The sequence below is a fragment of the Typha latifolia genome, chromosome 4 (genome assembly GCF_019914945.1).
Source record: "Typha latifolia isolate L0001 chromosome 4, TyphaL0001v2, whole genome shotgun sequence".
Lineage (NCBI taxonomy): Eukaryota > Viridiplantae > Streptophyta > Magnoliopsida > Poales > Typhaceae > Typha > Typha latifolia.
Window position 1 is genome coordinate 13874565 of NC_133089.1, and position 27716 is coordinate 13902280.

The window sequence follows — 27716 nt, forward strand, 5'->3', positions numbered from 1 at the left end:
GTTGTGGGCATTTCCCTTCCAAAAAAAATCCACCATAGCATCATGCATATTTTGTTTCTTTTGTTTTGTTTTGTTTTTTGGGTGATGCAATATCATGCAGCAATATTTGCCCAAGCAACTTTCCTTCAGAGCAGTCATACCAAATGTTTTCTGAAGCACATACTCACTCAGTAGATAGGTAGTTATACACGAATTAATAAAGAATTTATAGGAAAAAGATTCGAGCAGATGGATCCTTTGATTACATAACAATAGTTACAGACAAATATATTAATTTCCATCCATGAAACCCCATACTCTCATATTTACGAATACCAAATTTTTTGCAAGTAGTCAGAAAGCAAAGACAACCTGCTGTTGCTGCTAGTGGTGCAAAGACAGCAGGCTCAGAATAGATATAAAGTATCAGCACATGTTGATCAATCTTTTACATCTGTAACACCTTCAGCGGAAATTTGAAACCTTGCTTCAGCTTCAGCCAGACATGGAGAACTAATTACTTTACAAATGCGTTCCTCCCCTCTTCCCTTGCGAAGAGCAAGCCTAATGTATAAAAAGAAAAATCAAAGATTCATGTGAATAAATTCAAGAAAAGGAAACATTCATAAGCTTGAATTCATCTCCTAAGTGACCTTGTTGTAGAAGCATGTGCCATGATATTTCCACCAATGGGTTTAAACTGTGGCCCGCCAAAGACTGCAGAACCATCCACTTGTGCAACGACTTGGTTGGTGATAATGACGGCAACTCCAAACTAAATGAGCAATATCATGAGAACATAATAAACATGCATAAGAAATCAAATTGATGCTTTAAATTACTATGTTAAGCAATGAGTGAAACTGCTCATCATGTTATCCTGATGAAGGCATATTACAAAGCATTACCCAACAGCAGATGGACTATACATGAATTCAGAACCTGACAAAGACCTGACAGTTTCTTAGATTGAAAGATGATGGACAGAATGAATAGATAATTCATAAATAATACCTCATCTGCCAATTTCTGGAGACTTCTCAGAAATTTAGCCAGATGCATTTGCCTTGCTGATAGTTCTCCCCTCCCAGAAAAATCTGTTCTGTAAAGTGCTGTAGCACTATCCACTATCATTAGAGCAAACCTGCAGAAGCAAAAGATCCAAATCAGTTACATCCAAGGATATCCAGCCAACATGCTCATGATGTGCTTATAAGGCTTGATGGCAGACTAATTAACATAATAAGATTATCTATGTTGCATAAACAGAAGATGCTGTCCAACATGAAGTATATTTATGTACATGAAATGCACTAAGTAAATTGGATTAGGTAAGGAGAACACTTTGGGACCACACTACTAATTCTATAAGCTCAAGAAATCGCACGTTTAAAAGCATTGTAAATTGGATGATGAGAAAGTGAGAATGCACTAAGTAATAATTATGGATTTGCTTGTTGAAATCAGGAGTTTCCCAAGAAGAAAATGGGTCAGCTACATTACTGCCAATCATTTTGTTTAACCTTTTGGCCATTGAATACCAACATGAACTGTGTTATAGTGGTCCATCTCTCATAGCTTCTGGTTGTACTTTACCAGCAAGAGAGGGGAGGAGCAAATTGAATTCACAAGATAGAAGAGGGCACACAAAAACAACTTGCTTTATGAGGAGCTAGTGAACTATGGTCATGGTTTTGTTTCTCTTTTTAGAGATAGAGAAGTGGGAACCCGTGAATACTCATACAACACAGCTTCTTTAACCATCTAAACGCTATCCCATTAGTATGCTCATGCTTGTTACTCATTTCTTTGATTCTGATAATAGTTGATGAACCAACAATTTTCATTCATATGAAACTTTTCTTCTAAGGAAGACTCTTGCACTTAAAGATAATTGCTGAACTAAAGAGGACTGCTAGATTATGTCTGAAGAAGACATGCAGAGAAAAAGATGTAGGTAGCTGAAATGCACTTGCCTGGTCTCCACCATCATTGAAGCTGCTTCCAGCAAAAGCCTAGATTGATGATCAGTATTATATGCCCTGGCATAAGCCACATTCTCTAAGACATCAGGACCATTCAACCCGAACCTGTTGTGTCGAGCATGTCTTCATGTTAATAATCAAAAGTCAGTCTCTAAGGACGTAAATTAATTTTCTTTAACACCTCTCTGCAATCTGTAGGAGCCTCTGTGGCCTAAAAGTTCCCTCTGCATCAATGTACATTGCCTTTCCTTCACCACCACCTTGATCCAAAGGGAGCTGAAATGTAAAATTGGAAACATTTTAATTACTAGCTTAGAAAAAAACATCTAAAAAGAGAAGGGAAAGGCACTTCAAAAGCTAGAGAAAAGTAAATATCTGCAGTTTAAAGGATTTCCCTTAATCATTTATTTGAACCATGGAGTATGCACATAGAGAATTAGACACTCTTAATGCATACACTTAATGTTTGTTTTGAATCTTTTCCATTATATCATGATATTAGAAAATAACAGAAGAGCAACTAAAAATTGTATGATGAGAACCGCAGTTTAATATCTCACTGGCAAGTAGATTCGCCAGGGTTGAAGAGGTCACCTGACAAGTAACACATAAAGTGTGGCACAATTGAGTCTTTCCTGACCGAAATTCTCCATACATTTCAGTGATGGACCCAGTTTCTATTCCTCCTGTTAAACACAATGAGGAAAAAAAATTGAGAAAGAAAAGGTACAGCAAAGCTTCCAACAACTAGTAAATTCCATATTTTCAAACATCTATAGGGAAACCATCTAAAATTATAGACATAAAAGGTTACCCTCCAAAATTTTATCAAGCTCTCTTGACCCAGATGTAATCTGAATAATTTCGAGCCTCTGTGCATGTAGCTGGGTAGCACTGGTAAAGCCCAAGGGAACTAGCTTTGAAGCTGTCAATTACCAATTTCTGTCTTAGTACTACACAAAATTTCGCTAACAACATGACTGCTTTATGGTATGTATTCTCCCCTGTCAATAAACGGTAAGTACAGAATGCCTTGCCTGCTTCAATTATCTTATCAGCTTTTGCCTCGCTAATCCCCTTGATCTGCAAAAGATCCTTCCTTGGCGAATAGACAACAGACTCCACTGTGCATAGACCAGCGTCTTTGAGCTTTTTCACATCAAGGGCAGCTATTCCAGATACCTTAACAATCAAGGATCAATTATGGTCAGCAATAGAATCTGAATTGGTGACGGTATTTACAGTCACGAATCGCAGTTAGTAACCAAACACACTTGCAAAGAAAGATGTTAAGATCTAATTACACTTCTCAGGCAGATTAGGCAGATTAGGCAGATATATTTCTTTAAGGGATAAAGCAACCAAAGTGTTTACCAAATCAAAAAAATTGATTGAAGTGAGCGAAGACGAGAAAGCAAGAAAAAAAAAGAAGAAAAAATATCTTAGCTGTCTCCAATAAAAATGAAAAATAAAAGAAGGTAAAGTAAGCAATACAGTATATCTTTTCTAAAACTACAGAACCTTATCAGAATCTGGCGAAGAATAGCCTCGGGCAAGAACGAATTATACCCATATGATGAGAGAAATTTTTTGCAGAAAGACCAGATCTTGGCAGCGACACAAGTGAAAAAAGGAACTCAAAAGGATTCTATTACTAAGACATCTCTTAACCGGAGGAGATGACAAACCAACCAAATAAAGAAAATGTGAGATGCCCATTTTCCTCTGACGATCGGACGAGAAAGCATTCCCAGAAAGGACCGATCTTGAGGTTAAATTATTAGGAAACGGAGTTTACGGTTCTGGGTTGAAAGGTGGGGCAAGGTGTTCGACGAATTTTACCTGAAGCTGCTCGACGGGGAAAGGACCGTGCTGTGCGTCCTCCATCTCCTCCTGCTCCTGCGCCATTTTCTGGTGCTTCTGCTGCTGCGCCGCCATGGCTGCGATAGCTCGGAGACAGAGAGAAGCGAGAAGTGGAGGGAGAAAGAGTATTCGAACAATTCTATGGCGCCAAAAGGCTCTCTTTTTTTCCCTTTTTGTTAAATAATTTGTCAGGGGATGACATGGGTGGGCTGGGGCTTGGGAGCCTGGGGAGTATGTAGAAAAGTGAAACTTCTTGTGGAAGCTAATGGATCATACTGGTTTAACTATTCTCATATTTTAAATTTGATAAAAGGAGCTTATCCCGATATGAGCAGTTTAATTGTAAATCAAAATAATGATTTAAAAAATAATAATGTAATTATTATACTTGTGTGACATTAAAATTATTTTAGTTGTGTGACATTACTAAAAAAAATTCTATAATTGATGGATGATGATGATAGAAGCGAGAATAGAAAAAAAAAATTAAGGATTGAAATGATAATTGAGTAATTGAGTGACTGAATTGATGTATTTTTAAAGATAATATAGTAATTGGTAAATATAAAAATATTGGATAGAAGAGGGGATATCTCTGTAATTTTTTTTTTAATCAACTATATATTAGAGAAATGTGACCCAAGTTCGAGAGATCTAGAAAGTCGGCAGAAGCAATAACAGTTAGCTTCGAGGATAGAGGGCTAATATCCTTTCTCAAAGCGCCAAAAGTATGAAACCTACCAAAACGAGCGGCCCAGTTCACCGTCCTATTACAGAAAAAGAAAAGACAAGCACGGATTGACGAATTAACTTGTATTAGTCACAAATGCGCTAGAGAATGTCTTCAACAATGTTGATTGCATTGATAATAACAGCATAGTTAGCTTAAAAATAATATATCTAAGGTTGAGGCAAGCAGTAGTCATGCCAACTTTAAGGAGGACTTCACCCTCGGCTTCAAGGGCTGAGCCCACTTTAGTTAGTCGGGCCATCCAGTAAGTGATCTCTCCTTGGTGGTTTCGAGCTATAATACCCACACCATCACTACTGTTGCAATGGTCCTAGGATCCATCAAAGTTGATTTTAATGAAACTATTTGCTAGGAGAGTCTAGCTCTCCAATCATATCCTGGGTTTTGTAGCTGGTTCTCGACCCCACTCTTGTCAAAATACTCTATGCCCATGCTTAGACTTCGTTTTTACTGAATAGACTAGTCAAAATGTAACTAATTACAATCCAAGGTAAAGGACACTTCGAAATTATGGGCACTAACCTCCCAAACCTCATGATCATATCAACAATAATAAAAGTGGCATCCATACTATCTTTCCTTATGCCACACATTGGACACATCTCAATCAACCTAATGTGTAGACTACATAGTAGAGTTCTAGTAGGAATCCTTCTCTATTGGACTATCCATAGAATAACTTTAACTCTAGAACTGGCTCTTAGTTTTCATAGGGCCATCCATTTAGGCCAAGTTGATTAGTTTTTGTAACGAGAAAAGAGTAATCAGTTCATGCACTTAGTTATAAGTATATGAACTAATTTAAAATTTTTTAAAATTATAATGAAATAAAATTTTAAATATAAGTATATGTTCATAAAATATATTTAACCTTTTTTTTTAGGGTTCCAAGATGAAAGTGATAACTAGCGATAATGATTAACCATACATCTTTAATTTTTATTTTGCGAAATGACTGTAATACCCTCAATCCGGAGTTGTTATACCATTGAACTCCCCATCTGCCTTGCTTCTCAAGTAGGCAGCCGAAAGCCTATTTACTAAACGGGATCAAAGCTTTAACGTACTCTCTCACCTCCTCTTTTTCCCCCATTCCTTCGATCTCCGGCTCTCCTTCCTCAAGATGTTTCTCACCAGGTGAGTTCCCCTCCTCTCCAATTCATGGCTTCCATTCTACGACTTAGTATTGTCGTGTGTGCGATCCATTTCTGATCTGGGTTTTGGGGTTTCTCTTGGAAGGACCGAGTACGACCGAGGAGTCAACACCTTCTCCCCCGAGGGAAGGCTGTTTCAGGTCGAATACGCTATTGAGGCCATCAAGGTAGCGCCTTTCCATCGTTGCTTGATTATTGGGGTCGGAAATTTATTTGGGTCTTTGGATTTTGTCCAGAAGTTTTTTTTTTCTTTAATTGTATGTTTGTTGTTGATTCAGTTGGGTTCGACTGCAATTGGGTTGAAAACGAAAGAGGGCGTTGTTCTCGCGGTCGAGAAGCGTGTGACTTCTCCCTTGCTGGTACTTTGTTCTTGCTTTTAAGCCCTTGTGGGCTAATTTCTGTATCTAAAAATTCATATCTTTTGTATTTTAACATGGAACTTGGTCGCTCATATAGCTGTTTGAATTATTTTTTTCATGCCGACATCACATAAACCTACTTGTGTGCTGACATGAAAATGTTGCATCCTTTTTAGTTTCCCAAGCATAGATAGCTTGTTGAGGTGTTGTGTGAGATAGATCCTGTCTCTTAAGTTGGAGATATATATTGTTGGCTACACAGACTCAACTGTCGCTTGTTCATTGTTTAATATGGATATTTCAGTTCCAGTGATCCCTAAACATAAGTGCAATAAGATTGCGATGTTGTCATGCCCTTACACTTCAAATGACTCTATCTGCAGGTCATATTTTCCTATGTGCTTAATTACTGCTGTTAAGGTTTTTGGATATATTATAATCACATGGATTTTTGTTTAAGAATTTACCGATGATATAATAGTTCTAAATTTCCAACTTAACTTTTTTGTCACCTTCATTTACTATCTAAACACTAGAGAATGCCATCTTGAGATGGGCATCAATTTTTTATTTTGAACGATTTTAGTTAATTTATTCAGGAACCAAGCAGCGTGGAGAAAATTATGGAGATTGACGAGCACATAGGTTGTGCAATGAGTGGTTTGATTGCTGATGCACGCACTCTTGTTGAACATGCCCGTGTTGAAACTCAAGTAATTTTTGCTTTTGCATATCACTGATAAGAAGCAATAATGCTCTTGCCATGTGTTTCATTTAATTAGTATAAATATATTATCCATCAGAACCACAGGTTTTCATATGGCGAAGCAATGACCGTTGAGTCAACTACACAAGCTTTGTGCGACCTTGCTCTTCGGTTTGGTGAAGGAGATGAAGAGTCCATGGTGAGCATCAGTTACTACTCAAAATTTGGCTTCTTATTAGAAAGGATTAGTTTGACTCTGGAGTTTTGTTCGATACATAATGACCATCATCTTTAGAGATAAGAATGTGATTCTAAATTTTAGCTTCAAGTGAGGAACTCTTCATAGTGAATAGTCTCTGATCCAACTTATTTTGTGTAGTCACGACCTTTTGGAGTATCACTTCTCATTGCTGGTCACGATGAAAATGGGCCTAGCTTGTAAGTACCCACTTCTTTTAACTGTTGTATGCTTTCTTATAATAAGTAGCCCTTATTGTCATCAGACAACTAATCTGTTTGTGCTGGCTCATTATCTGTTTTCTCTGTATTATATTGTTGAAAATACTCCTTTTTGTAAGGAAAATAACTTGAATCATGTTATTTGGACATAGAAAATAAGAAAAGCAAATGGAATGCCATTTTACACCTCATCAATTCAATGGTTGCCTCTACTTGATGTCAAGTCCAATTTTACTCCTTTGATGTGCCTTCATTAGTTGTTACCACACCTTACTAGAATACCTTATTAATATTTAGTTCTTCTGATAATAATAGATGGTTACTGATCATTTATACTGAACAATGTTTTCTATTTGCTCTATGAACCTTGAATAAACTTCACCCTGTCATCTTGTCTCTAAAAGTCTAGCTGCTTATGCTGTTGATCCAATATTCCAAAGTAACCTATAAAATTTATATCTTTCTTGAAGGTTCCCATATCAGATCCTTCGTGACAACTAGATACCAATTTTGTGTCTGGATGCACTAAAATCAGCTGAAATTTCTTAATAAGGTCATTTGTCCTGTACTTCTGTTTGAGGAGATAGGTTACTTAGAAGGTGAGCACATGACATTCCAAGTCCCTATTATCTTTATCAAGCCTAGATTCTTACACGTGGTTCTTGATGTCCTTTGTTTTTTTTTCTTTAAACCCTTTTCTATCTTAAATTTGGCCTAGCATCTATTGTTCTCCAAACTTTGTTGTGTTTCCCTTGATATTTCACCTTATACTTGGAAACCTTTGATCACTGTACTGTCTGGTTATGTTTCTCATGATGATAATCTATTCCTTCAGAATATAGATTCATCTTGGTTAGTTGCTTTTTTTGCCTCTGGCCATCTACAGGTTCCAATACTTTGATTGATCTAATAAATCTGTTTCTTATCATCCGTTATATTCCAGGACCTTAAAACTCTTATGTAATTGTGCATATCCATTTTTGCTCAAGTTGCAGAGATTGTTATTTGTCACACTCCTAGTTATGCAAAACTATCTCAGCAGATGTGATTGATGCTTTTTTGTGGGACAATGATTTTTCTAATATATTAGTTTTATAATTTTCCCATGTCAATCATTTTTCGCAAAAACCTTGGAATCTCTGATTAAGGTTGATGAATTGGTGAACTTTCAGCTGATGTACCATGTCGGAGTTAGTCACTTCTCTCTTTGGGTCATCTTGTCTAGGTGCTCTTTTTCAAATATAAAGGCTCCTAATTACGCCTCATGTTTCTCTGTCTGCTTGGCTCTGTATATTTTAAATTTTTTTTTTTGAGAATCCTTCTGGTGCCACTCTTTTTGCCCTCTAATATGAGATATTTTCAATGTCAAAAGGTACAATACAGATCCGTCTGGGACCTTTTGGCAATGTAATGCGAAGGCAATTGGATCAGGTTCTGAAGGTGCTGACAGCTCACTTCAAGAGCAGTATAACAAGGTAATAGCAAAGCTGATTGTATAGCTTTTATAGACTATTAGCCTTTTGCTTCAAGAGAGTTGATGTAACAATTAGTTTCAAAACTTGCCCTGATCAAAGGCTTTAAAGCAAGTCCACCTTATTTAAGTTTACCTCTTTAACGATTGTATCCAAGACGATGGTTGTTGATGTTATGGGATGTTTTGCAGGACTTAACCCTTCAGGAGGCAGAAACAATAGCTCTTTCTATTCTGAAGCAAGTGATGGAAGAGAAGGTAGAATTGCTTAAAAATTTCCTTGTAACCCTTTAGTTTGTTGAGACGATGATGGGAAATTCAATTCAGCTTGTGTCTATAATATTCAACTAATGATCATGCTTATTCAGTGAAGTTTCTGCTTTGGCCAGGTAACCCCAAACAATGTTGATATCGCGAAGGTTGCTCCGACTTATCACCTGTACTCCCCCACAGAAGTTGAGGCTGTCATCGCTCGATTATGAACGCAGTTGCTACGTAATATCATTTTCTTCTGTTTGGTTGTCCTCTCCTGCGATAAACTTCACTCCTGGAAATGTAATTGGGGTTTTATTCCTCGTTAACTTTCTATGGTTGTGTTTTGGTGACTCTTACTTGGTTGTCAGCAAAGAGAATGAACCTGTTATGCATTAACATTTTTGGATTAATACATTAAGCAATCGTACTGCTAGCATCCTTTCCTTTTTTTCCTTAAATTCATCTTACACTGTTTCTTATCTCTGGGTGGTGAGAAGTAGATCTTTGATAGATGGATTCCTTTTTCCGATAATTAATTCAGTTATATGCTGCTAAATTTTATATCTTTAGCTTGCTATAACTAGATGTGCTTCCTAGGATCATGCAAATTTGCCAATCCCCAGTGATTCAATTCTTATTGCTACCAAACGTGCAAGCAACGTTTTATATGTGAGCATTAATCTTCATGTAAGCAAATGAAATAAGAGACACATAAGTTAAGCTAATATAACCTTGATATATGTATATATTTATATACTTATATTTTAGTGGAAAGAATACTAATCAATGTTTTACGAGGAGAATGTATTGGAAAATGAGAACAAATGGTCACATTTTATTCTAAATATATGTGAAAAAAAAAATATATATATATATATATATATATAAATCTGAAAGTGAAGAGGATAAAAAAAATATTAATTTGTATTTGAACTTATTTAAATTTAAATCTAATATTTTTCTCTATTTTATCTAATTATAAAATGATAACCTCTCTATAAATCAAAGAGTAACATCTCAATTTTTATACTTTTCTGTTAGGAACCTCTAAAGCAATGCGCATTTCTCGTTTAGAATTAAAAACACTGAAACTTTTTAATGTATTCAATATAGACCTCCTTTTATATTTAAGTTTAGGAGGGACTATTTAAATAAATAAATTTATAAGGAAGAATAATTTGGTAAAATAACTCATAAAATAAGTGTTTTTGACTGTTGTAGGTGTGCTATATGAAACTGAAACAATGTTATCTATCTAGGTGTAAAAGATATTGAATCCCGAAAATAAGTTTGTAACTCATATGAGTATAATGCTTGCCGTACACCTAAAATAATTAAAAGTTCATCAAAAGCGTGGTTCTATGCACCCTAGACAGGTGGCAATGTGGGCCCGTGACTCCCCCGTGAGTATAAGTCAGCAAAATATTCAACTCACTTTAATCCATTTTATTTCCCTCTAAAATTAACCAATTATTTATTTTTTTGGGTATTATATTTAAAAATTATTATTATAACTTTTTAATTTAATTTACAATCAAATACAATATTTTTCTTAGCTCCGAGTCTAACGTTCACCGCACCTCCTAGTCTGGTCTTCTCACTCTCAACTTGGAGGAGAAAAAAAAGGCAACTTTTTTTTAAAAAAATCTTTCGACCTCTCCAAGACAACCCCGAAAAATTCGAACACAGATTCTTTATAATTTATACCCAGATTCTTCTCTGCCTTGGTGCCGATTTACTTCTCTTTCTTCCTTTTGCTATAGGAAAAGGAACCGCTAAAGAAGGAGAGTGTAATAGAGAGACAGAGAGAAAGAGAAGGGAAAACGGAAGGATGGTGAAGGAGAAGAGCAGGAGAAGGAGAGAGAAGGGGGTTATGGAGGGCGTTGTAGTGCTGGTTTTGGCATGCATTTGGGTCTGGAATCCGAGCTTTGCGAATGCCAACACTGACCCATCTGATGGTGAGTGAGCTTCTTTTTTCAAAAAACTTTTGGGTCCTTTTTGTCTTACTAGATTAGAAGAGAACAAGAAAAGAGCAAGGCACGAGCTGCGTTCTTTTGTCTTATGTTTTGAATCTTTCATATTTTCTAATGGGTGTATCTATTTAGTTTGTGCCTTCGATTCTTATGTTCCCTTTTGTGTGTGTGTGTGTGTGTGTGTTTTTTTTTTTGGCGTTCTGTTTTTCGAAGCTTGAATTAATCGACATTACGATATGAAAGTGGATTTGGCTGGATTTTAAGAAGCTTCACTCTTTTTCTACCTGAAGTTTCTCCTTTTTCTTGTGCGTGTGGAGATTTCGTCGTTTATATCGTTCCTCAAAATAGCTTAATGGAGATCGATTGAGTAAATGGTAGTACTGTCAGAACTTAGTCTGGCTAAACTCGAACAAGTTTGCTTCCTCTAAAAAGAAAAGGAGAAGGTCCATGATGAAAATGATCTCCTTGAACCTTTTTATTGGTACTTGTTGGAAGTAGTCAAGAAATCCATGATAAATTTTCAAGTGATAATACAAGGAACCTTGTTTGTGTGTGACACTTCTAAATCTTGATGTTTATTCTTTTGCCATGGAATTGAGGAAACTAATTTACGTGATTTAGTGTTCTTGTGCACTTTTCTGATAAGTGACAAAACAGTTATTTCCCTTCTTCAACAATTTGACTGTTGTTAACGCCACTTTGTTTTAGCAAACCTTGATGTGACAAAATGTAAATTTCCATTAGTTCTCTTGGCATATGTGTGCACGGCTAATTATCTAAATATGCTCTAACAATATTCTCCTTTTCCATGTCCCACATGTAGTTTCGGATCTCAATGCCTTGTATTCCAGCCTTAATTCAGCAACCCAGCTAACCGGCTGGACCTCAAATAGTGGTGATCCCTGCGGACAGTCATGGCTGGGCATTGCATGCTCTGGTTCAGCAGTTACAGCAATGTGAGCTGACCTTATGATGAATTTATTGTCCATTACCATTTTCTGATCTGACAAGCATTGTTATTTGACACAAGCAGAAAATTATCTGGTATGGGACTTACGGGAACATTGGGCTACATGATGGCAAACATGACCTCGCTGATGGAGCTGTACGTGCTATGTCTCCTCCGTTATTTTATTACTAGAGAAATTGTTGGTTTTTAATCTCAAGTTTGATGCAGTGACCTGAGCAACAATAATCTTGGAGGTGGCAACCAAATACCCTATAATCTCCCCCCTAACCTCCAGAGATTGTAAGTTAATCGCAGATAAAATGATTTCACCTCTTCTTTTATATTAGGAATTGCTGTTTACAGGGACTTTGATCTGCAGAAACCTTGCTGGGAACCAATTTAGTGGAAGTGTTCCTTATTCTATTTCCCAAATCATTACACTTAAGTATCTGTGAGTGCCTGAATCGATTGATTCACTTTCTCTTCAACCAATCTGATGCTTTAAAACTAAATGAAACTTTGATGAATGCAGAAATCTTGCTCATAATCAACTTCAAGGCAGTCTCAGTGATATGTTTTCGAAGCTTTCCAATCTAACACTATTGTGAGTTCTCTGTCTCGTGACCTGCGCTTTAAACTTCCATAGCTCCAAAACCACAAAAGTTCAACTTCCTATGGAAGTCAGATGTGCCTATGAGACAATTCAGGAAATGCACACTGTACTAATCCTACAATATTCATCTGCATAAGTGGGATATGACTAATGAAATAATTAGAACTTTAAAAGTTCACCTCCACAAGCCCTTAGGGTCTTTGATGTTAACATGGGACACTGAAAATACATGTGGGAGTTGAAATGGTTGTCAATTATTTTGGATGGTACTGAACAAGCATGATATTCCATATTTTCTGACAACTAACAAATAGTTTTGAATTAGCAAATGCTAATTTTTCTTATTAATTCTTGAAGCATGCAAAATTATATTAGATTTATGATGTAGAGAATGTATACTGCAGGGACCTCTCCTTCAATTCTCTTACTGGTGACCTTCCTCAAAGCTTTAACACCCTCTCAAGTCTTACAACTCTGTAAGGCCGGCCTTGTGAACTTTATGCATTTATTTAAGATGATTATTTTTGGACTAACCTAGGTCATTGTTACTTATGTTATCTTGTCAGGTACTTGCAGAATAACCAACTTACAGGTCCCATAGATGTCCTTGCCGGTCTGCCCCTGGAAGATCTGTAAGAAAAGAGCAGTAATTTTTCTGTGTATTAAGACTTGTTTTTGCCAAATGGAAATAAAGGCTGTACGCTACTTGCTTGTGATTATAGGAATGTTGCAAATAACCACTTCACTGGATGGATTCCGAACCAATTAATGAAAATAAATAATCTTCAGTGAGTTCCTAACATAAGTTGGTAAAGACTATATGCGGTAGTATTATCTGAAACTTATATATTGGTCTTTTTTTGAAGGACCGAAGGCAACTCATGGAGCTCCGGACCTGCACCGCCACCTCCGCCTTATATGCCTCCTCCGCCAAGTCGAAGGTCCAGCCCTGGTCAACATTCTGGTGGCGAGAGTAGTCCAACAAATGGTGTTAGAAGTGATGATGGTAGTGGCGGTGTTAATGATGGTGGCAGTGGTGGCAGAAATTCTGGTATAGGTGGTGGAGGCATAGCAGGAATCATCATATCTATATTGGCTATTGGCGGAATAGTTGCATTCTTCCTGATTAAGAGGAAATCATGGAAATCTCCGAAAGAAGAAAATATTGGACAAGACAAGCCTTTCTCTGGTCTTGATTCAGATTTAACTAAAGGTAAGCATATAAAGGAATACAATCAGAGGGCACTTAAGTTATTTGTTTTTGTGTTCTGTAGCTTTACATGTTACAGGCATACCATTTGTTCTCCCAACAGATAGTGTCTTGTCTCTTAAACAAGTTTTTTGACTGGATTTTGTCCATACTGCAATCATTTCTTGAAGGAGAAATACAAAAAAAACTTAGTAGTTTAGTTGAGTTGTCCTATTCCTCAGCTGAAAAATGAGTTGGTCGCTGAAGACATTCTAGATTTCCATGTAAGCTACCAAGAACTAAGTCAACCTTTTTTGTCCTCTACATAGTCTACCTTGCCTGTATCATGGGGTGCTTGATTCTCTTCTGGAAAAAGTACATTGATTGAAGTGGTGATGCTTAAAATTTTCAACTGTCTAGACCTTCTTTGTAAGGGAAGTTTCAATTTTCGAACTCCCCAGTTACAATAGTGAATCATCGTACATTCCTTTAATGTTCACCTTAACAATCTAATAACATTGAATCAATATTAATTAATCAGCATAGTCCATTAATGAAGTTGTATGCATAAAATGTAACAAAACTATTGACAGTATGGAGAAGTTATTGTTTTTAGTGTGGCTCTTCAGAAGATGCCAAGTGTTTCCACTCCGTATGGTAATTGTTAGCACTTTATAAGATGGAACCATTCATTACTCGTAATGAAAGGTTATCTGACCCTAGGAATACCATACTGTAGCATGTTCTGCATAATTTTAAGTTTAACTGGATTATATCCAGCACATTTATCGACAGCAGAGTTATTTCCATTGTAGTAAGTTAGTAACGGAAAACCAAATATTGACTTACCTTGCTGTAATACCGAAAGTGTGTATGATTTCTATTGATGCTGCATTAAGTTCGATCAGCAGATGCTATTATCCTACGCTTATCATGTTAGACAGATGTTGCAGACATGAAGCCTATCCAAGCTTCTGCTATAATTGACATGGCACCATTGCCTCCAACTGCTCAAATCAGCCTTAAACCTCCACCCATATTTGATCGGCACAAATCATTTGATGAAGATGAGTTCTCAAACAAGCCTGTTATGAAGAAAGCTAATACAACTCCTATAAGAGCAACTTTATATTCAGTAGCAGATCTACAAGTGGCGACAGACAGCTTCAGCATAGACAGACTTATTGGAGAAGGGTCCTTTGGACGTGTCTACAAGGCACAATTTAATGATGGAAAGGTTTGTTGTCCAATTGATACATACCATTTTCTTTTCTTCATTTGTTAACTCTTGAAAAAAATCCATCACTATTCTATTCTTACTTCTATCATAGATTTTCTACTGTTATTTATAAAATATGTAGCAAGGGCATCTTGTTTAGAATCCATATTTACTTTTCTTTCTTTCTTTTTATTTTGAGCAAAATGGAAATTCCTATGAGATATGTTTGAAACCCATGTTTTCATGCTAAATAGAATGATTTTAGTGAACTTTAGAAGGGAACATAGAAAACTGCATTAAGATAAGGATTGCTCATGGTGCCTTGTGTGACAGGCATGGATAGGTACACAAGGTGCCAATTAGATATTGATCAACTGATGCATACTAGGAAATATTTCCACTACCAGATACATATCAGATAAGATACTCCATTGTATATTTATGGATACATGTAGAAGAAAGCATTCAATTTGTAGAAATAAAAATAAAAATCTAGATACGGCTTTGCTACTACTTGTATACATCTAAGAACTTCTTGATGAAACTTTTGAGAGCCCAAAGATAGGTCAAGTTGAAGATTTTCTATTAGGTTAAAATGTTAGTGTACCACTGATGTTATGGGCATAAGATATGGATTTGAAGGAGGTTCACATAAGTTTTTCATACTATACTAAACTCATGATTTATAGATCGAATTTCTCTTCTTTGTTCATGATATTAACAACAAACACAAAAGCAATTTCTTTTATAAGGTTAGCTTTGTTGATGAATATGTTGGAGATGCACCTGCATATATAGTTATATATTATCACACGGTACAACAACAATATACAAGCATATACAGTATGTGTCTTATTCATAGAGGAATAAGTAGATGTTTAACTATATATATATATATATACTGTTACTTATCTTAGGAAGACAATAATTTTTCCTCATTCCCGCTGATGATACAAGATGGCTGTCTATTTTCCCCTCGATACCTAATTATTTTTTAATAGTTTTCAATGGTATAGATCCATCATTATCTAATAGAGACAAAAGTGATATCAAGTTAGAAATTTAGAATCATTCCTTTGAGAAATTAGTTACTAAAATGCTATTTTCAGAGCTTGATGAGCTATATAGTTTAACAGTTATAGCTTCATCAAGCTCTAAAAATAGCATTTTAGTAACTAATTTCTCAAAGGAATGATTCTAAATTTCTAACTTGATATCACTTTTGTCTCTATTAGATAATGATGGATCTATAATGTCCTAAGTGTCCTTATTGATGACCAAAGTGACTTTCCCTCCCTTTTGAGTAGCTACTCATGCTTAGAGTATTGTGTGATGAGTACTAGTCTTCATTCTTTCTCAGAAGAGTAATCTCCTTTTATCAATATAATAGAGAAATCAGTGGAATTGAATGAACTTTATATCAATGTATCTGTTTGATTCCATGGTACAGGTTCTTGCTGTAAAGAAAATCAGTTCTGCTGCCCTGGCCAACCAATCATTAGAGGACTTCATTGAGTTGGTTTCCAGCATCTCACAGTTGCAGCACCCAAATCTTACTGAGCTGGTGGGCTACTGTACTGAACATGGACAACACATGCTGGTCTATCAGTATCACAAGAATGGGTCGCTGCATGATCTCCTTCACCTTACCGATGAATTCAGCAAGCCGCTGACATGGAGTATTCGTGTCAAGATTGCACTAGGCACTGCACGGGCTTTAGAGTAAGATGGATATTTATTTCTATCTTTTACTTCAAAGGGCAGTTAGTTTGAGCCAAATAACCAAAAATGCTAACTAATGAGAAAAGCACTGCTGCATGTCTACACTATTGCTTACGGTTTTAAGAAAAAAAAGAAGCTTCCAAAGAATCTAAAGAACCACAATTTCTTGAATTTAGGAATATTTGTTTCTTTATTCTTTAAGTTTTACATTTCTGTTCTACTGAATTTAAGATGATGCACCTTTTTTTTTCACTGATAGACTTGTTCTCTCTATGACTTGTAACTTCTAACTTATTGGCCCATAATGTACCCCTCAGAATAGCACTTTTTAGGAAATAAACATTGATATATGATTATATCCATTACATAAAGAAAGTCAATCTTTTAGGTTCTTGGATAATACTATTTCTTTAAATTAAAGTTGTCAAACTTATTATGAGATATCATGGATGTAGTGACCGAGCAAAAAGGAGCCAATAAATTAGAACACAAATGATAGAGTTTTTTACATGGTCATTGATGCAATGCTATCTGTTTCTTTAGCAGATTTACTTACGTGTTTTTGTTGGTATTGTCTTAAACTTTCACTTCTTATCTAAAATCTTACTAATAGAGTGACGGTTGGTGAGTACTTCCATTCCCATCTAGAATTTTTTGATTTATCTTAAAATTAAACTTGCACTTAACCAGTTCTTTTTTCCTATTGATGTTATTTCAGGTATCTGCATGAGGTATGCTCACCATCTATAATCCACAAAAATTTCAAGTCATCAAATATTCTGTTGGATTCAGAGCTCAATCCTCATCTTTGTGATTCTGGGCTGGCAAGCCTTGTCCCTAATGCTGAATTCCAGGTAATTTTGCCTACTTCATCGCCAGTATGGTGTAACAAGTGTTTGGAATTTTGTGTAGCATTAGGCATAAGCATAGCTAAATGTTCTGACTACCAATATACAATTTAAGTCATTTTTTAGTGTCCAGGATTTCTAAAGTTGATAAATTGGCTGGTATTTTTTTAAGGAGCTATCCCAAGTTTTGCTGATATAAAAAAAAAAGAATCTAATATCAAAGATTTGGGATAAAAAAGAGAAACTCGAGAAAAGTTTTGAAGAAGCAATTCATTTTTTCATTCTAATGACCAAGATGATTTGTCATGAGGCCACTCATGTAAATGCTGATATCAAATATGCACTATCTACATGTGGTTATAAATAGAACATCGTGTTTGTGTAGTTATATAAATACGAGAAGCCCTCTACATCTCAATGTACACTCATTTGACTTTATTATGATTTCTCTTTATAAATAAGCTCCTGCGAGCATCAGAGCAGAACAGTGCTCCTGAAGTTGCCATGTCTGGGCAATATACACTGAAGAGTGATGTCTACAGCTTTGGAGTGGTCATGTTGGAGCTTCTGACTGGGCGCAAATCCTTTGACATGTAAGTTGTTGCATTTAGAAGCTTGTTGTCATGAGGGATTTAGAGTCCAAAGCCAACTATAAGGCTTCTTTCCTGAGAAAATTTTCTGATTGATATATTTTCTTCAAACCTAAATTTAGATGTTGTGGAATTCAGTGATATAAAAAGCAGAGGTTATTAATTCAAACAGAAAGTTTTTTTATGTTCTGATTGCTCTGATGAATTATGACAGCTCGAGACCACGATCTGAGCAGTCATTGGTTAACTGGGCCACTCCTCAACTGCACGACATCGACTCATTAGACCAGATGGTTGATCCAGCTCTCGAGGGACTATACCCTGCAAAATCTCTCTCTCGATTTGCCGATGTTATTGCTCTCTGTGTTCAGGTATACTGTTAGGGTTGTAAGAAAGAAATTAAATCAAGCTTTCTTACCCTGCGAGTGTGTTTTCTTTTTGTTTGAGAAAGTATCTTAGCCTGCAACTTGATGTTAAAGCTTGATATCATTCTCGTTCGGTTAGGTTCCTCACACTGAAATCTTTATTGTCACAGGCTGAGCCAGAATTTAGACCACCAATATCAGAAGTAGTGCAATCACTACTTCGCCTTGTACAGAGGGCAAACATGAGCAAGAGGACATTTGGTAGCAACGCACAAGAGATTTCCCGGCGAGCTAACGACTCAGACGTACAAGACTACAGCCTTTAAGGAAACAATTCACCTTTTTAGTTGGTGTCTCCGATCTTTAGATGGCTATAGGTTTGTTCCCCAAATTTTTGGTGCATGTTCCTGGATCATGACTATGTGGGATCTGCAAAATTTTCTACTTGACTTCACAATGGCAATATGGTATATATTCTGTTGACAGAATTTAAGAGAATTTTATGATTCAGTGTAAGTTAGATGTTACTGAAAAGTATTTAGGGGCCTTATCTAGAGATTTGATGCAGTTATACAGTGTTTTTTTCCTCTTCCTCTTCCTCTTCCTTTTCTTTTAGAGGGGTAGATTTTGCCAACTTTACCTCCACTTTTTAGCGCTAAAAAGTCTCTTTCGGAATAGGATGCTACTCCATCTTATGTGCTGGGCTCTTGGAAGTAAAATTAGAAGAATACAACCCTTAAAATTTCCACTCAAAACAATCTCAAGAAATTGCATTCAGCCTTCTAGCTTTCGCAAAAGATTAGTCATAGAATAAAAGGAAAAAAAACAAAATTCATACATTAAAGGCAAGGAATCACACACAGATAAAGGATAAAAAAGTCTACAAGATTTCTCGCCCACATGTATCAGAATTAATCATCTTTACGAAGATGATCACCGTCTTCTTCTCTTCTTTAAATCTGGGAACTTAAGAGGAACAGGAAGAGTTATGACAGGTAGTTGTTGAGGACTCTTCTGGGAGATCTTACAACCCAACTGTTGATAGTATGGCTTGAGGGACTGGAAAGTCATCTTCAGGTCCCTTGCAATATCAGAAGGTTCAGACTTGAAGTTGTCAACAAAAAGAGTGAGCACCAATATGTAACCGATGAGAAGCTCATTCTTTTGCGTTGATAGTACATGCGACTCTGAATCCATAAACATCCTCAGTAACTTCTGATATACCATTCGTGGAATCTTGGAATGATATGAAGATTTGCTATGTTTTACGGACTTGGAGTGTCTAGAAAAGCTCGACCGTTCCCAGAAAGCTAGAAGATGCGTAATGTACGATAACATGCACGCAAGCTTCTCTTTTTCTTCCTCATCCTGTGAACAATAAAAGATAACATAATATCAAAAAAGAATACCGCCACTTGTGAATGAAGCTAAAAGCAAGGGAATAATCCAAAATCATCAATCTGCTTTCTTCTGCAGTAATTTCTGGTGGATTCTAACAACTTCGCACTACAAAAGTAAAAGTGCAGGCAATGTACAGCCATCATCTCTTCTAAAAAAATGAGTTCTTAGAAGACAATCATTTGTGTAAATCCAAGTTTCTATTGCAAATTGCATATTGTGTTAGTCTTAGTAAGAAAGGTACTCCAATTTCTGGGCTTTCCACACTATGCCGAAAATCTCAGACAATTCTTAACAATAATTGATTCAAACTTCTGGAAATTTCTCATTTCATTTTTTCTAAAAAGTAATCATAGTATTTCAGATTAAAACATGAGTAAAAGGCCTAAAGAGTTAAACTCCATTTATTCCCTTTTCTTCTGTTCTCCAATCAAACCAATCCCTTTCAATTTGTATAGTTTTCTTCCCCTTTAATTGGGCCGCTAGTTTAGGTCTTGGATCCATAAAAATCAAATACATTTTGGTGTACTCAAACACCAATCCATCACCAATACTGTGGGCAATATGAGGAAGACAAGAGTGATGAAGATTAGGGAGGCATGATAAAAGATGAATGCAAGGATATAAGTGTTAAGAAATTAAACATTTTGCAATTAGCTTGAATAGACCAATTAGGAACATTGATAATGTACAAATACTACACATGGCAGAGAATCTAAATGGCAGTAGAAGTTCATCAAAATAGTGACAAAAAATCAACAAACTTATGATCCACCAACCAATGTAAAAAAAGAAACATGCAGTTAGAAAAAGAGAAGTCCATGAGCTCAAAGAATTGAAATGTACCTGAATCCCCCCTAGCTTGTGTATCCGGTTAGACACAAAACTTGGATAAGGTTTCAACGAAATATCTTCTCCTGAGTGCCAGTCTTCCAAAATGTCCATAAGGTAAATCCGTTCACCTTTCGGAATAATCTCATCTAGTAGATACACTCTTTCTGGTGCATCTGCAGAAGGATCATAAGGTGGAATATTCCAAGCAGTTGTTTCTTTCACGTCATCCTCAGTATCCTTATCTATGTTGGCATCGGACATTTGACTTTCCTCATGTTCATAAGCAGAGGGATCATTTCTTTGTTGGTTTAGTGACCTCCATCTAGTATCCTGTCCACAATAAAACCTTTCATAACATACAAGTAATACAACTATCACTTAATCAGTAATCAAAATGTGACCACGATGATCCTAGTAAATATTTTCATAATTATTTGTAGATCTTTATGATCTAAATTCTGTAATTGACAAGGCTTATAAATCTGGTAGTTTGCCAAGATTGTGAAATCCAGCCTTTTGCATTATAAGGAACAAGTTCCAACAAAATAATAAAGAAAATGTAGCTCTCAAAACAACTTCTAGTTTATAATTTCACTATGAGTGGAAGGATGCAACTATCATGGGTACATTTTAAAGAGCCTGCACGACATGGACACTCCAGAAATGTTTCATATGTAACTAATTATAGCTTTCTAAAAGATGGGCTCTAAATAGAAATCACAAAAATTTCAAATAACTAAAGGCCTTCTTGGCATAGTAATTATATGGTGTGAAAACTGGAAGGCGTGACCTGGAATACAATTCACAACAAAACCATATGAATTTAGGTTGATGCATGTACATTTGACATTTAATTATTGCCAAATTACATCAGACAGCACAGAAATACCAAAAGGCTATTTATTATATCAACACAATAAACCCATTCAAGTGCTCGACTAATAAACTGAACATTAAGATGTAAATGATTTGATCATAAATGAGTTACTTCAAATGCTCTATACTTCAAGCTACCTTAAGTACTCTGACAAAGATGGTTTTACAATCCACTACAAGAGGAAGCAGAACAGTAAAATCTGATTGTTTCCAAAATCATAAAATTCCTTCCCAATTGAATTCATATTCTTATGCAGAATTGCAGATGAATGTTGGTAGAATCAATACTTCGAAGAAGTATTGTGCAATTCAAACTAACTTCAAGAAAGACAAAGAGGTTTTTACAGGTACGCCTCTGCAAAACCTTTTTTTTTGGTACATCTATACCCTTGAAAGGCTCGCATGCATATAAATGTTTCTACCTAAACATAAAGCAATAAGTACAGATATATAAACAAATTTTAATGTTCTAAAGGGACACAATCTGATTCTAAGATGGGTATACAGTATAGACCATTGTAGCCCAACATCTGTATAAATTGTAAGTACATGAAATGGGAAATTGAAATTTAAGTAAGATGGGAGAGATACCTTGTCTCTATCCTTCTTCGTTCCATAAAGACTTGTAAGATCTGCAATTTTCTTTTCAACTTTAACTGTAGCGAGACTCTCCTCTGTTAGACCCTCTGATGGTTCTGTATGAGCAGGTTGATTCACTAGGATCTGTGGTTCCAACCTGAAAATCTGCATTTATTCTTAAATGAGAAATTCATACCCAACCAAGTTATTAGACTACTACAGAACCGAATGTTTACTCGGTAGGACACAGTATACTACAAACTACATTGTTCCTCATGTATAAGAAAAAAGTAGGAAGAACACCTGTAGTACATACAAAAGTTTACTTATAATAATGGCAACAAGAAAGTCTCTCATAAGCACCTACAAGATTGCATGGATGTGAATGGCAAATGTTTTCAATTAAATTATCCAAACACATATACAATTTCTATATAGAACACCATTATTTGTGTATGAGAGGTGGTACTAAATGAATTCCTAAGGAGAGAAAAGAAGAAGAAGAAGAAGAAGAAAAAAAAAGATCTTGTTATGTGCACCTGCATATATACTGGTAACAGATCATTACTCCACTACACTTTTCTTATTGCAATAAGCAATAATACTGCCGCATATCATTAGTAAGAGGCAAGGGAATACAACAGTCAGAACAACATTAACCAGAGTAAATACACTACTGCCAAGTGCCGACTGTCCATATATGGCTGAATTGTAGAGAATGTATCGGAGGACATCAAAATTTTCCTACACTAACAAACCAGCAAACTAAACAGTACTTATATTTAGTCCATACCAATTTTACTTCTCTTTAAATAAAGATTGAATCTTGACTCCATATAACTTTTTTCAAATCTCTTAATCTAAAATTTAAGAGAAAACCTACAAATTCCATTTGTCCGAGAAAAGTCTCCACCTTTACAACATTTCATCAATCTACCATCTCCCGAAAACCTGAAAAAATCGAAACCAAACCTTATTGGCGGCGATTGGAACTATCTTAAGCGTCTGGGTCTCCTTGTCGAGCACCCCCAGGGCGTAGGTACATAGCTGGGGGGCCGCCGCCTCCCCGGAGTAGCTCTTCCCGACGAACGCGACGTTGGAGTTTCTAGGGGTCACGACGAGCTCGAGTCGGTTGTTTCGCCGCTGGTTCCTGTATACCTTGACGCTTGGCTCGACGCCGGCGGCGGCGGGGTCGAAACCGGAAGGGAAATAGCCGACCATGGGGGCGATGCGATCCGTGGACTCGGACAGCACCTCCATGCGCACATCAATCGTCTTCTTCTTCTTCGCTCTCTTCTTTCTTCGCTCGGTTTGGGGTTCGGATTCCGCCATTAGCGACGAGAGAATGGTTGCTTGGTTTGGTTTCGATGCTAGGGTTTTGGGGTTACAGTAGTACGTAGAGTGGACTGGACCTGATCGTATAGGACCGGCCTGAGCCGGATTCGGTTTTTGGACAAATATACCCCCGAATCCAATTCAATGATTTTTCTTCTAAGCAATCCAATTATTTAATTAACATAAACCCTCTTGTCTTTGTATAAATATTAAAACTTGGAAATAAATGTTTTAATATATTTTTAATCATTATTTCTGCTTAAAATTGTGAAAAATGTAATCACTTAGATAGATATAAATTTTCCTATCAAGAACATTACAATGTTATTGCTGAAATTAATGTGGGACATTAGCGTTAATAATTCTCTCAAAAACCCATATTTCAAAAATCAAAATATTTTTTAATTTTTCTATTATTTTTAACTTATCAAATTATTCTAAATTATATTTTAGCACTCTCTATATCACTGGATTATTTGTTCAACTAAGCAAGTTAGCTCCCAAATTTTCTTTAAAAATAAAAATTATATTTAAATAATATATATAAATTTCTAGATAATTCTAAAAAAATCCATAAAAATTGATATAACGCTGTCTTCTATTACTTAAGTCAAATTTAACTAAACTTTATGTTTAACAACATTAAATTTTAAAACTTATGATTTTGCATATCACTGGTAGCAGTATATTTGATCAATTCATAAATAGTAACAAAATAATATTTTATTAGAATAATTATAGTTAGAATTATTATACATTTTTTTATATACTTTCTGAATTTTTTTATTATCTATATACACTCCTAAATTAAGAAAAATATCTATATATACTTTATTTAATTTAAAAAATAAAATGTCCCAGAGATGGGCAGAGGGTGTTGGTATAATTATCTCAACAAATTAATCAGTGACCAACCAAACTTCCACTGCATGCCCTCCATTAAAAATAGTCAACGTTTCATGCAGCCCACCTTTCTTCTTTTTAGAGAAAAAGAGACAGTACTTTAGAAACAAGATGATTTCTTTTCCTAAAATCAGGCAAAAAATGAAAAAAAAATTAATAGCTACCCAGAAAATAAATCAAGTAGAACATGTAATGGCTACTTTTAATTTTTTTTTTTAAAAAAGAGAAATGGATTTTTTGTGAAATTTTCTCTTGATTTGAGGATATATAAATACAAAATTCGTAGAGTTGTTTATTTCCAAAGATGTTAATTAGCGCTCTTAATTATTCTCTCTAGCTACCTGCAAACCACTAAAAAGCTAGTTAATCCTTATTATGGTGGGTAGGATGAGATTTAAAAGCAAGAGATTAATTAATTGTGCTCTACGTGCCAACTACAAAGCCAAACTTTATACTTCACGAATAGATTAAAAAAAAAAACAGAGATGGTTTGTAAGAAGAGATTCCAAAGCAAGAGCTAGCATACGCCATTTTGCCTTACGTAGATTTATATATAAATTGGCTAAGAGGCCAAAGGTTTGTTGATCATAAGATGAGTTTAGGAAGAGAATTTTTTAAGAGCTTTGGCTCAAGAGCTACAGTGATCAGGATCAATATAGCCTTGTTAATCTTCTTCTTGGCTGCCTACATCTCCATCCTTTTCCTCCAACCGACGCTTCTCGCCGGCAAGAACGCCGCCGCCTTCATCCGGTGCACCTTGGGCGACTGCAACTTGAGGAAGGTAAGGTGAGTAAGAGCTAGCCGTACCATTCTTTTCACTAATGGTTGCTGTTCTTTTACCTAAAGACTTAATTAAGATCTCGGAAATTTATCAAGATCTTATAGGTGGCAGGATGATCAAAACTATACAACCAGCAAGGATAAAACTCGAGCTTTTCTTGAAGGTTTGCGTGGCGGTGGGGTGAATATTGGTCTGGTGAACATAGGAGAAGAAGAAGTGGTAGACTTAGGCATCGGAGGGAAGACTACCAGAGTAAAGTTTGACCAAGTATCTGATAATCTTGAATGGAAGGACTTGTTTCCTGATATGATCGACGAGGAGGACCCGAACGAGAGCCAATGGTGCCCCGAGATCCCGGTGCCGGACTTTTCAGCGTACGAAGAGATGGACGCAGTGGTGGCCAAGTTGCCGTGCCGGTGGCCGGCCGACGGTTGGAGTCGCGACTTGTTTAGGCTACAAATTCATCTCGTGGCAGCGAAGTTGGCGTCGAAGAAGGGGAGGAGAGACCGGCGAGGGGCGGTGAAGGTGGTGTTGCTGAGTAAGTGTGCGCCGATGAGGGAGTTATTCCGGTGTGATGATTTGGCGACGAGGAATGGAGAGTGGTGGATGTACGAGGCTGAGGTGGAGAGGTTGGAGGAGAGGTTGAGGTTACCGGTGGGATCTTGCAAGCTTGCCTTGCCATTCTGGCAGGAAGGTAAATTCTCTTTCTAGTATCTATAAGAGAACTGTTTTCGATCATATATTTGTCATTTATTTCAGTTCTTGTTATATGGAATTTAATAACAAATGTTATATAAAAGTGAACTTGTCACATCTCATTCTTTCCAATCTCCTGCCGTTCGTTTTCAAATTGGTTTGGTAGTCATGCTCATGCACTAATGGGTTTAATTTTTTATTTACTTATATATCTCTCTAAATTTTTTATCCTTTTACTATTAAATAGATCATAGTTTATTATTGGCCTTTTAATTATCATACAAGCTGGTAGTAGTCCGAGGTTTGAAAATACTACTCAAAAAGATAGAGGATGAATTACAAATAACATAGACGCGTGCAGGGACCGACGAGGAATTCGACGTGTCCAATCTCGTTGCGCCGCCGACACGCCGCCGCCGTCGTGAGGCCTATGCGACGGTCCTCCATTCCTCCGACGCCTACCTCTGCGGCGCGCTCGTCCTCGCCCACAGCATCCGCCGCACCGGCTCCACCCGCGACCTCGTTCTCCTCCATGACAAGTCCATCCGCCGCTCCCAGCTCGCCGTGCTCGCCGCCGCTGGGTGGGCCCTCCGTGAGGTCAAGCGCATCCGCAACCCCCGCGCCAAGAAGAACGCCTACAACGAGTACAACTACAGCAAGCTCCGCCTCTGGCAGCTCACCGATTACGACAAGGTCATCTTCGTCGACGCCGACATCGTCGTCCTCCGCAACCTCGACCACCTCTTCCGCTTCCCCCAGCTCTCCGCCGCCGGAGACTACCGCACCGTTTTCAACTCCGGCCTCCTCGTCATCGAGCCGTCGAGCTGCGCGTTCAACGCCATGATGGCGGCGCGGCGTCAGGTGGTGTCGTACAACGGCGGCGACCAGGGGTTCCTGAACGAGATGTTCGTATGGTGGCATCGGCTTCCGAAGCGGGTGAACTATCTGAAGTACTTCAAGGAGAACACGACGGCGGAGAGGAGGGCGATGGAGGAGCTCTTCGAGGCGGAGCCGGCGAAGATTTACGCGATGCACTCGCTGGGGTTGAAGCCATGGAGGTGTTACCGCGACTACGACTGCAACTGGAACGTGGGGAACCAGAGGGTGTTTGCCAGCGACGTGGCGCACCGGCGGTGGTGGAGGCTGCATGACGAGATGGAGGAGGGGTTGAGAGGGTTTTGTAGGCTATCGGAGGAAAGGAAGAAGAAGCTGGAGCGGGAGAGGAAGGAGGCGGAGGAGATGGAGTTTAGTGATGGCCATTGGAGACTAAATATTACGGATGAGAGGAAGAATATATAAAAGATATTATAATGTTATATAGGTTTTTAAGCTAGCTATAGATTATCTCTCTCTTTCAAATTTTAAATATTTTTTCGGAGGAAATTATAATTTAACTCATGTGCTTCGACTGCATCCCAACTTACTCCATGCATTACAAACTTATAAGCACTAGTTTAACTCTAGGTGGTTAAAATAGTTTAGTCATTTACTCATTTTATAATTTATGAAAATATTAGCACTAATAAAACACTGATATTTTTTGATTGAATAATTATAATTTAGAATATAAACATATAAGTTGAAATTGAGCTAAATCAGGGAGGAATAAGATGAGAATAGGTTATTATTTGAGTTCAATAAAACTAGTATTTGCATTCAAGAGTGTAATTAATTGTTATAAATTAGAGATATATAGTGGGACATAGTTCTTGCTGTCGTTGTGGGTAAGGGTGTAAATGAGCCGGCTCCAGCTCAAGCTTGGCTTGAAATTAATTTCAAGCGTTGTAATTTTGCTTAGACTCGGCTTAGCTCAACTCGAATCAAGCTTGAGCCAGGCCAAACAAAGCCCGAGCCGAGCTCAACT

General features: G+C 36.9%; 5 protein-coding genes across 6 annotated transcripts; 3 read left to right on the forward strand and 2 right to left on the reverse strand.

Moving 5' to 3' along the window:
- Window positions 1-204: 204 nt before the first annotated feature.
- Window positions 205-4046, reverse strand: LOC140786794 (DNA repair protein RAD51 homolog). Its single transcript, XM_073135451.1, has 9 exons — window positions 3807-4046; window positions 3002-3146; window positions 2779-2889; window positions 2559-2650; window positions 2146-2240; window positions 1956-2069; window positions 994-1123; window positions 633-754; window positions 205-543 (listed from the first exon to the last, which is right to left on the reverse strand). The coding sequence occupies exons 1-9, from the start codon at window positions 3900-3902 to the stop codon at window positions 420-422; spliced, it is 1029 nt and encodes a 342-aa protein (XP_072991552.1). The 5' UTR covers window positions 3903-4046; the 3' UTR covers window positions 205-419.
- Window positions 4047-5579: 1533 nt separating this feature from the next.
- Window positions 5580-9418, forward strand: LOC140786151 (proteasome subunit alpha type-5-like). Its single transcript, XM_073134384.1, has 9 exons — window positions 5580-5715; window positions 5818-5899; window positions 6011-6091; window positions 6691-6804; window positions 6895-6996; window positions 7177-7235; window positions 8629-8731; window positions 8920-8985; window positions 9117-9418. Exons 1-9 carry the CDS (start codon window positions 5702-5704, stop codon window positions 9207-9209), a joined length of 714 nt encoding a protein of 237 aa, XP_072990485.1. The 5' UTR covers window positions 5580-5701; the 3' UTR covers window positions 9210-9418.
- A 1262-nt stretch (window positions 9419-10680) lies between these two features.
- Window positions 10681-19021, forward strand: LOC140786928 (protein STRUBBELIG-RECEPTOR FAMILY 6-like). 2 transcript variants are annotated; one of them, XM_073135645.1, is made up of 16 exons: window positions 10681-10940; window positions 11779-11911; window positions 11989-12060; window positions 12133-12204; window positions 12284-12355; window positions 12437-12508; window positions 12922-12993; window positions 13084-13149; window positions 13240-13305; window positions 13384-13730; window positions 14651-14943; window positions 16376-16647; window positions 17366-17501; window positions 17958-18088; window positions 18300-18456; window positions 18621-19021. In XM_073135645.1, the coding sequence occupies exons 1-16, from the start codon at window positions 10814-10816 to the stop codon at window positions 18774-18776; spliced, it is 2244 nt and encodes a 747-aa protein (XP_072991746.1). In that variant the 5' UTR covers window positions 10681-10813; the 3' UTR covers window positions 18777-19021. The 2 variants fall into 2 exon arrangements, with proteins under 2 accessions (XP_072991746.1, XP_072991747.1); XM_073135646.1 differs by having other exon boundaries at window positions 14660-14943.
- A 171-nt stretch (window positions 19022-19192) lies between these two features.
- Window positions 19193-23538, reverse strand: LOC140786929 (DNA-directed RNA polymerase I subunit rpa49). Its single transcript, XM_073135647.1, has 4 exons — window positions 23110-23538; window positions 22150-22302; window positions 20695-21012; window positions 19193-19818 (listed from the first exon to the last, which is right to left on the reverse strand). The coding sequence occupies exons 1-4, from the start codon at window positions 23467-23469 to the stop codon at window positions 19384-19386; spliced, it is 1266 nt and encodes a 421-aa protein (XP_072991748.1). The 5' UTR covers window positions 23470-23538; the 3' UTR covers window positions 19193-19383.
- Window positions 23539-24967: 1429 nt separating this feature from the next.
- On the forward strand, window positions 24968-27151 carry LOC140786000 (UDP-glucuronate:xylan alpha-glucuronosyltransferase 2-like). The gene is made up of 3 exons (XM_073134160.1): window positions 24968-25161; window positions 25261-25850; window positions 26214-27151. The coding sequence occupies exons 1-3, from the start codon at window positions 24968-24970 to the stop codon at window positions 27149-27151; spliced, it is 1722 nt and encodes a 573-aa protein (XP_072990261.1).
- Window positions 27152-27716: the final 565 nt, after the last annotated feature.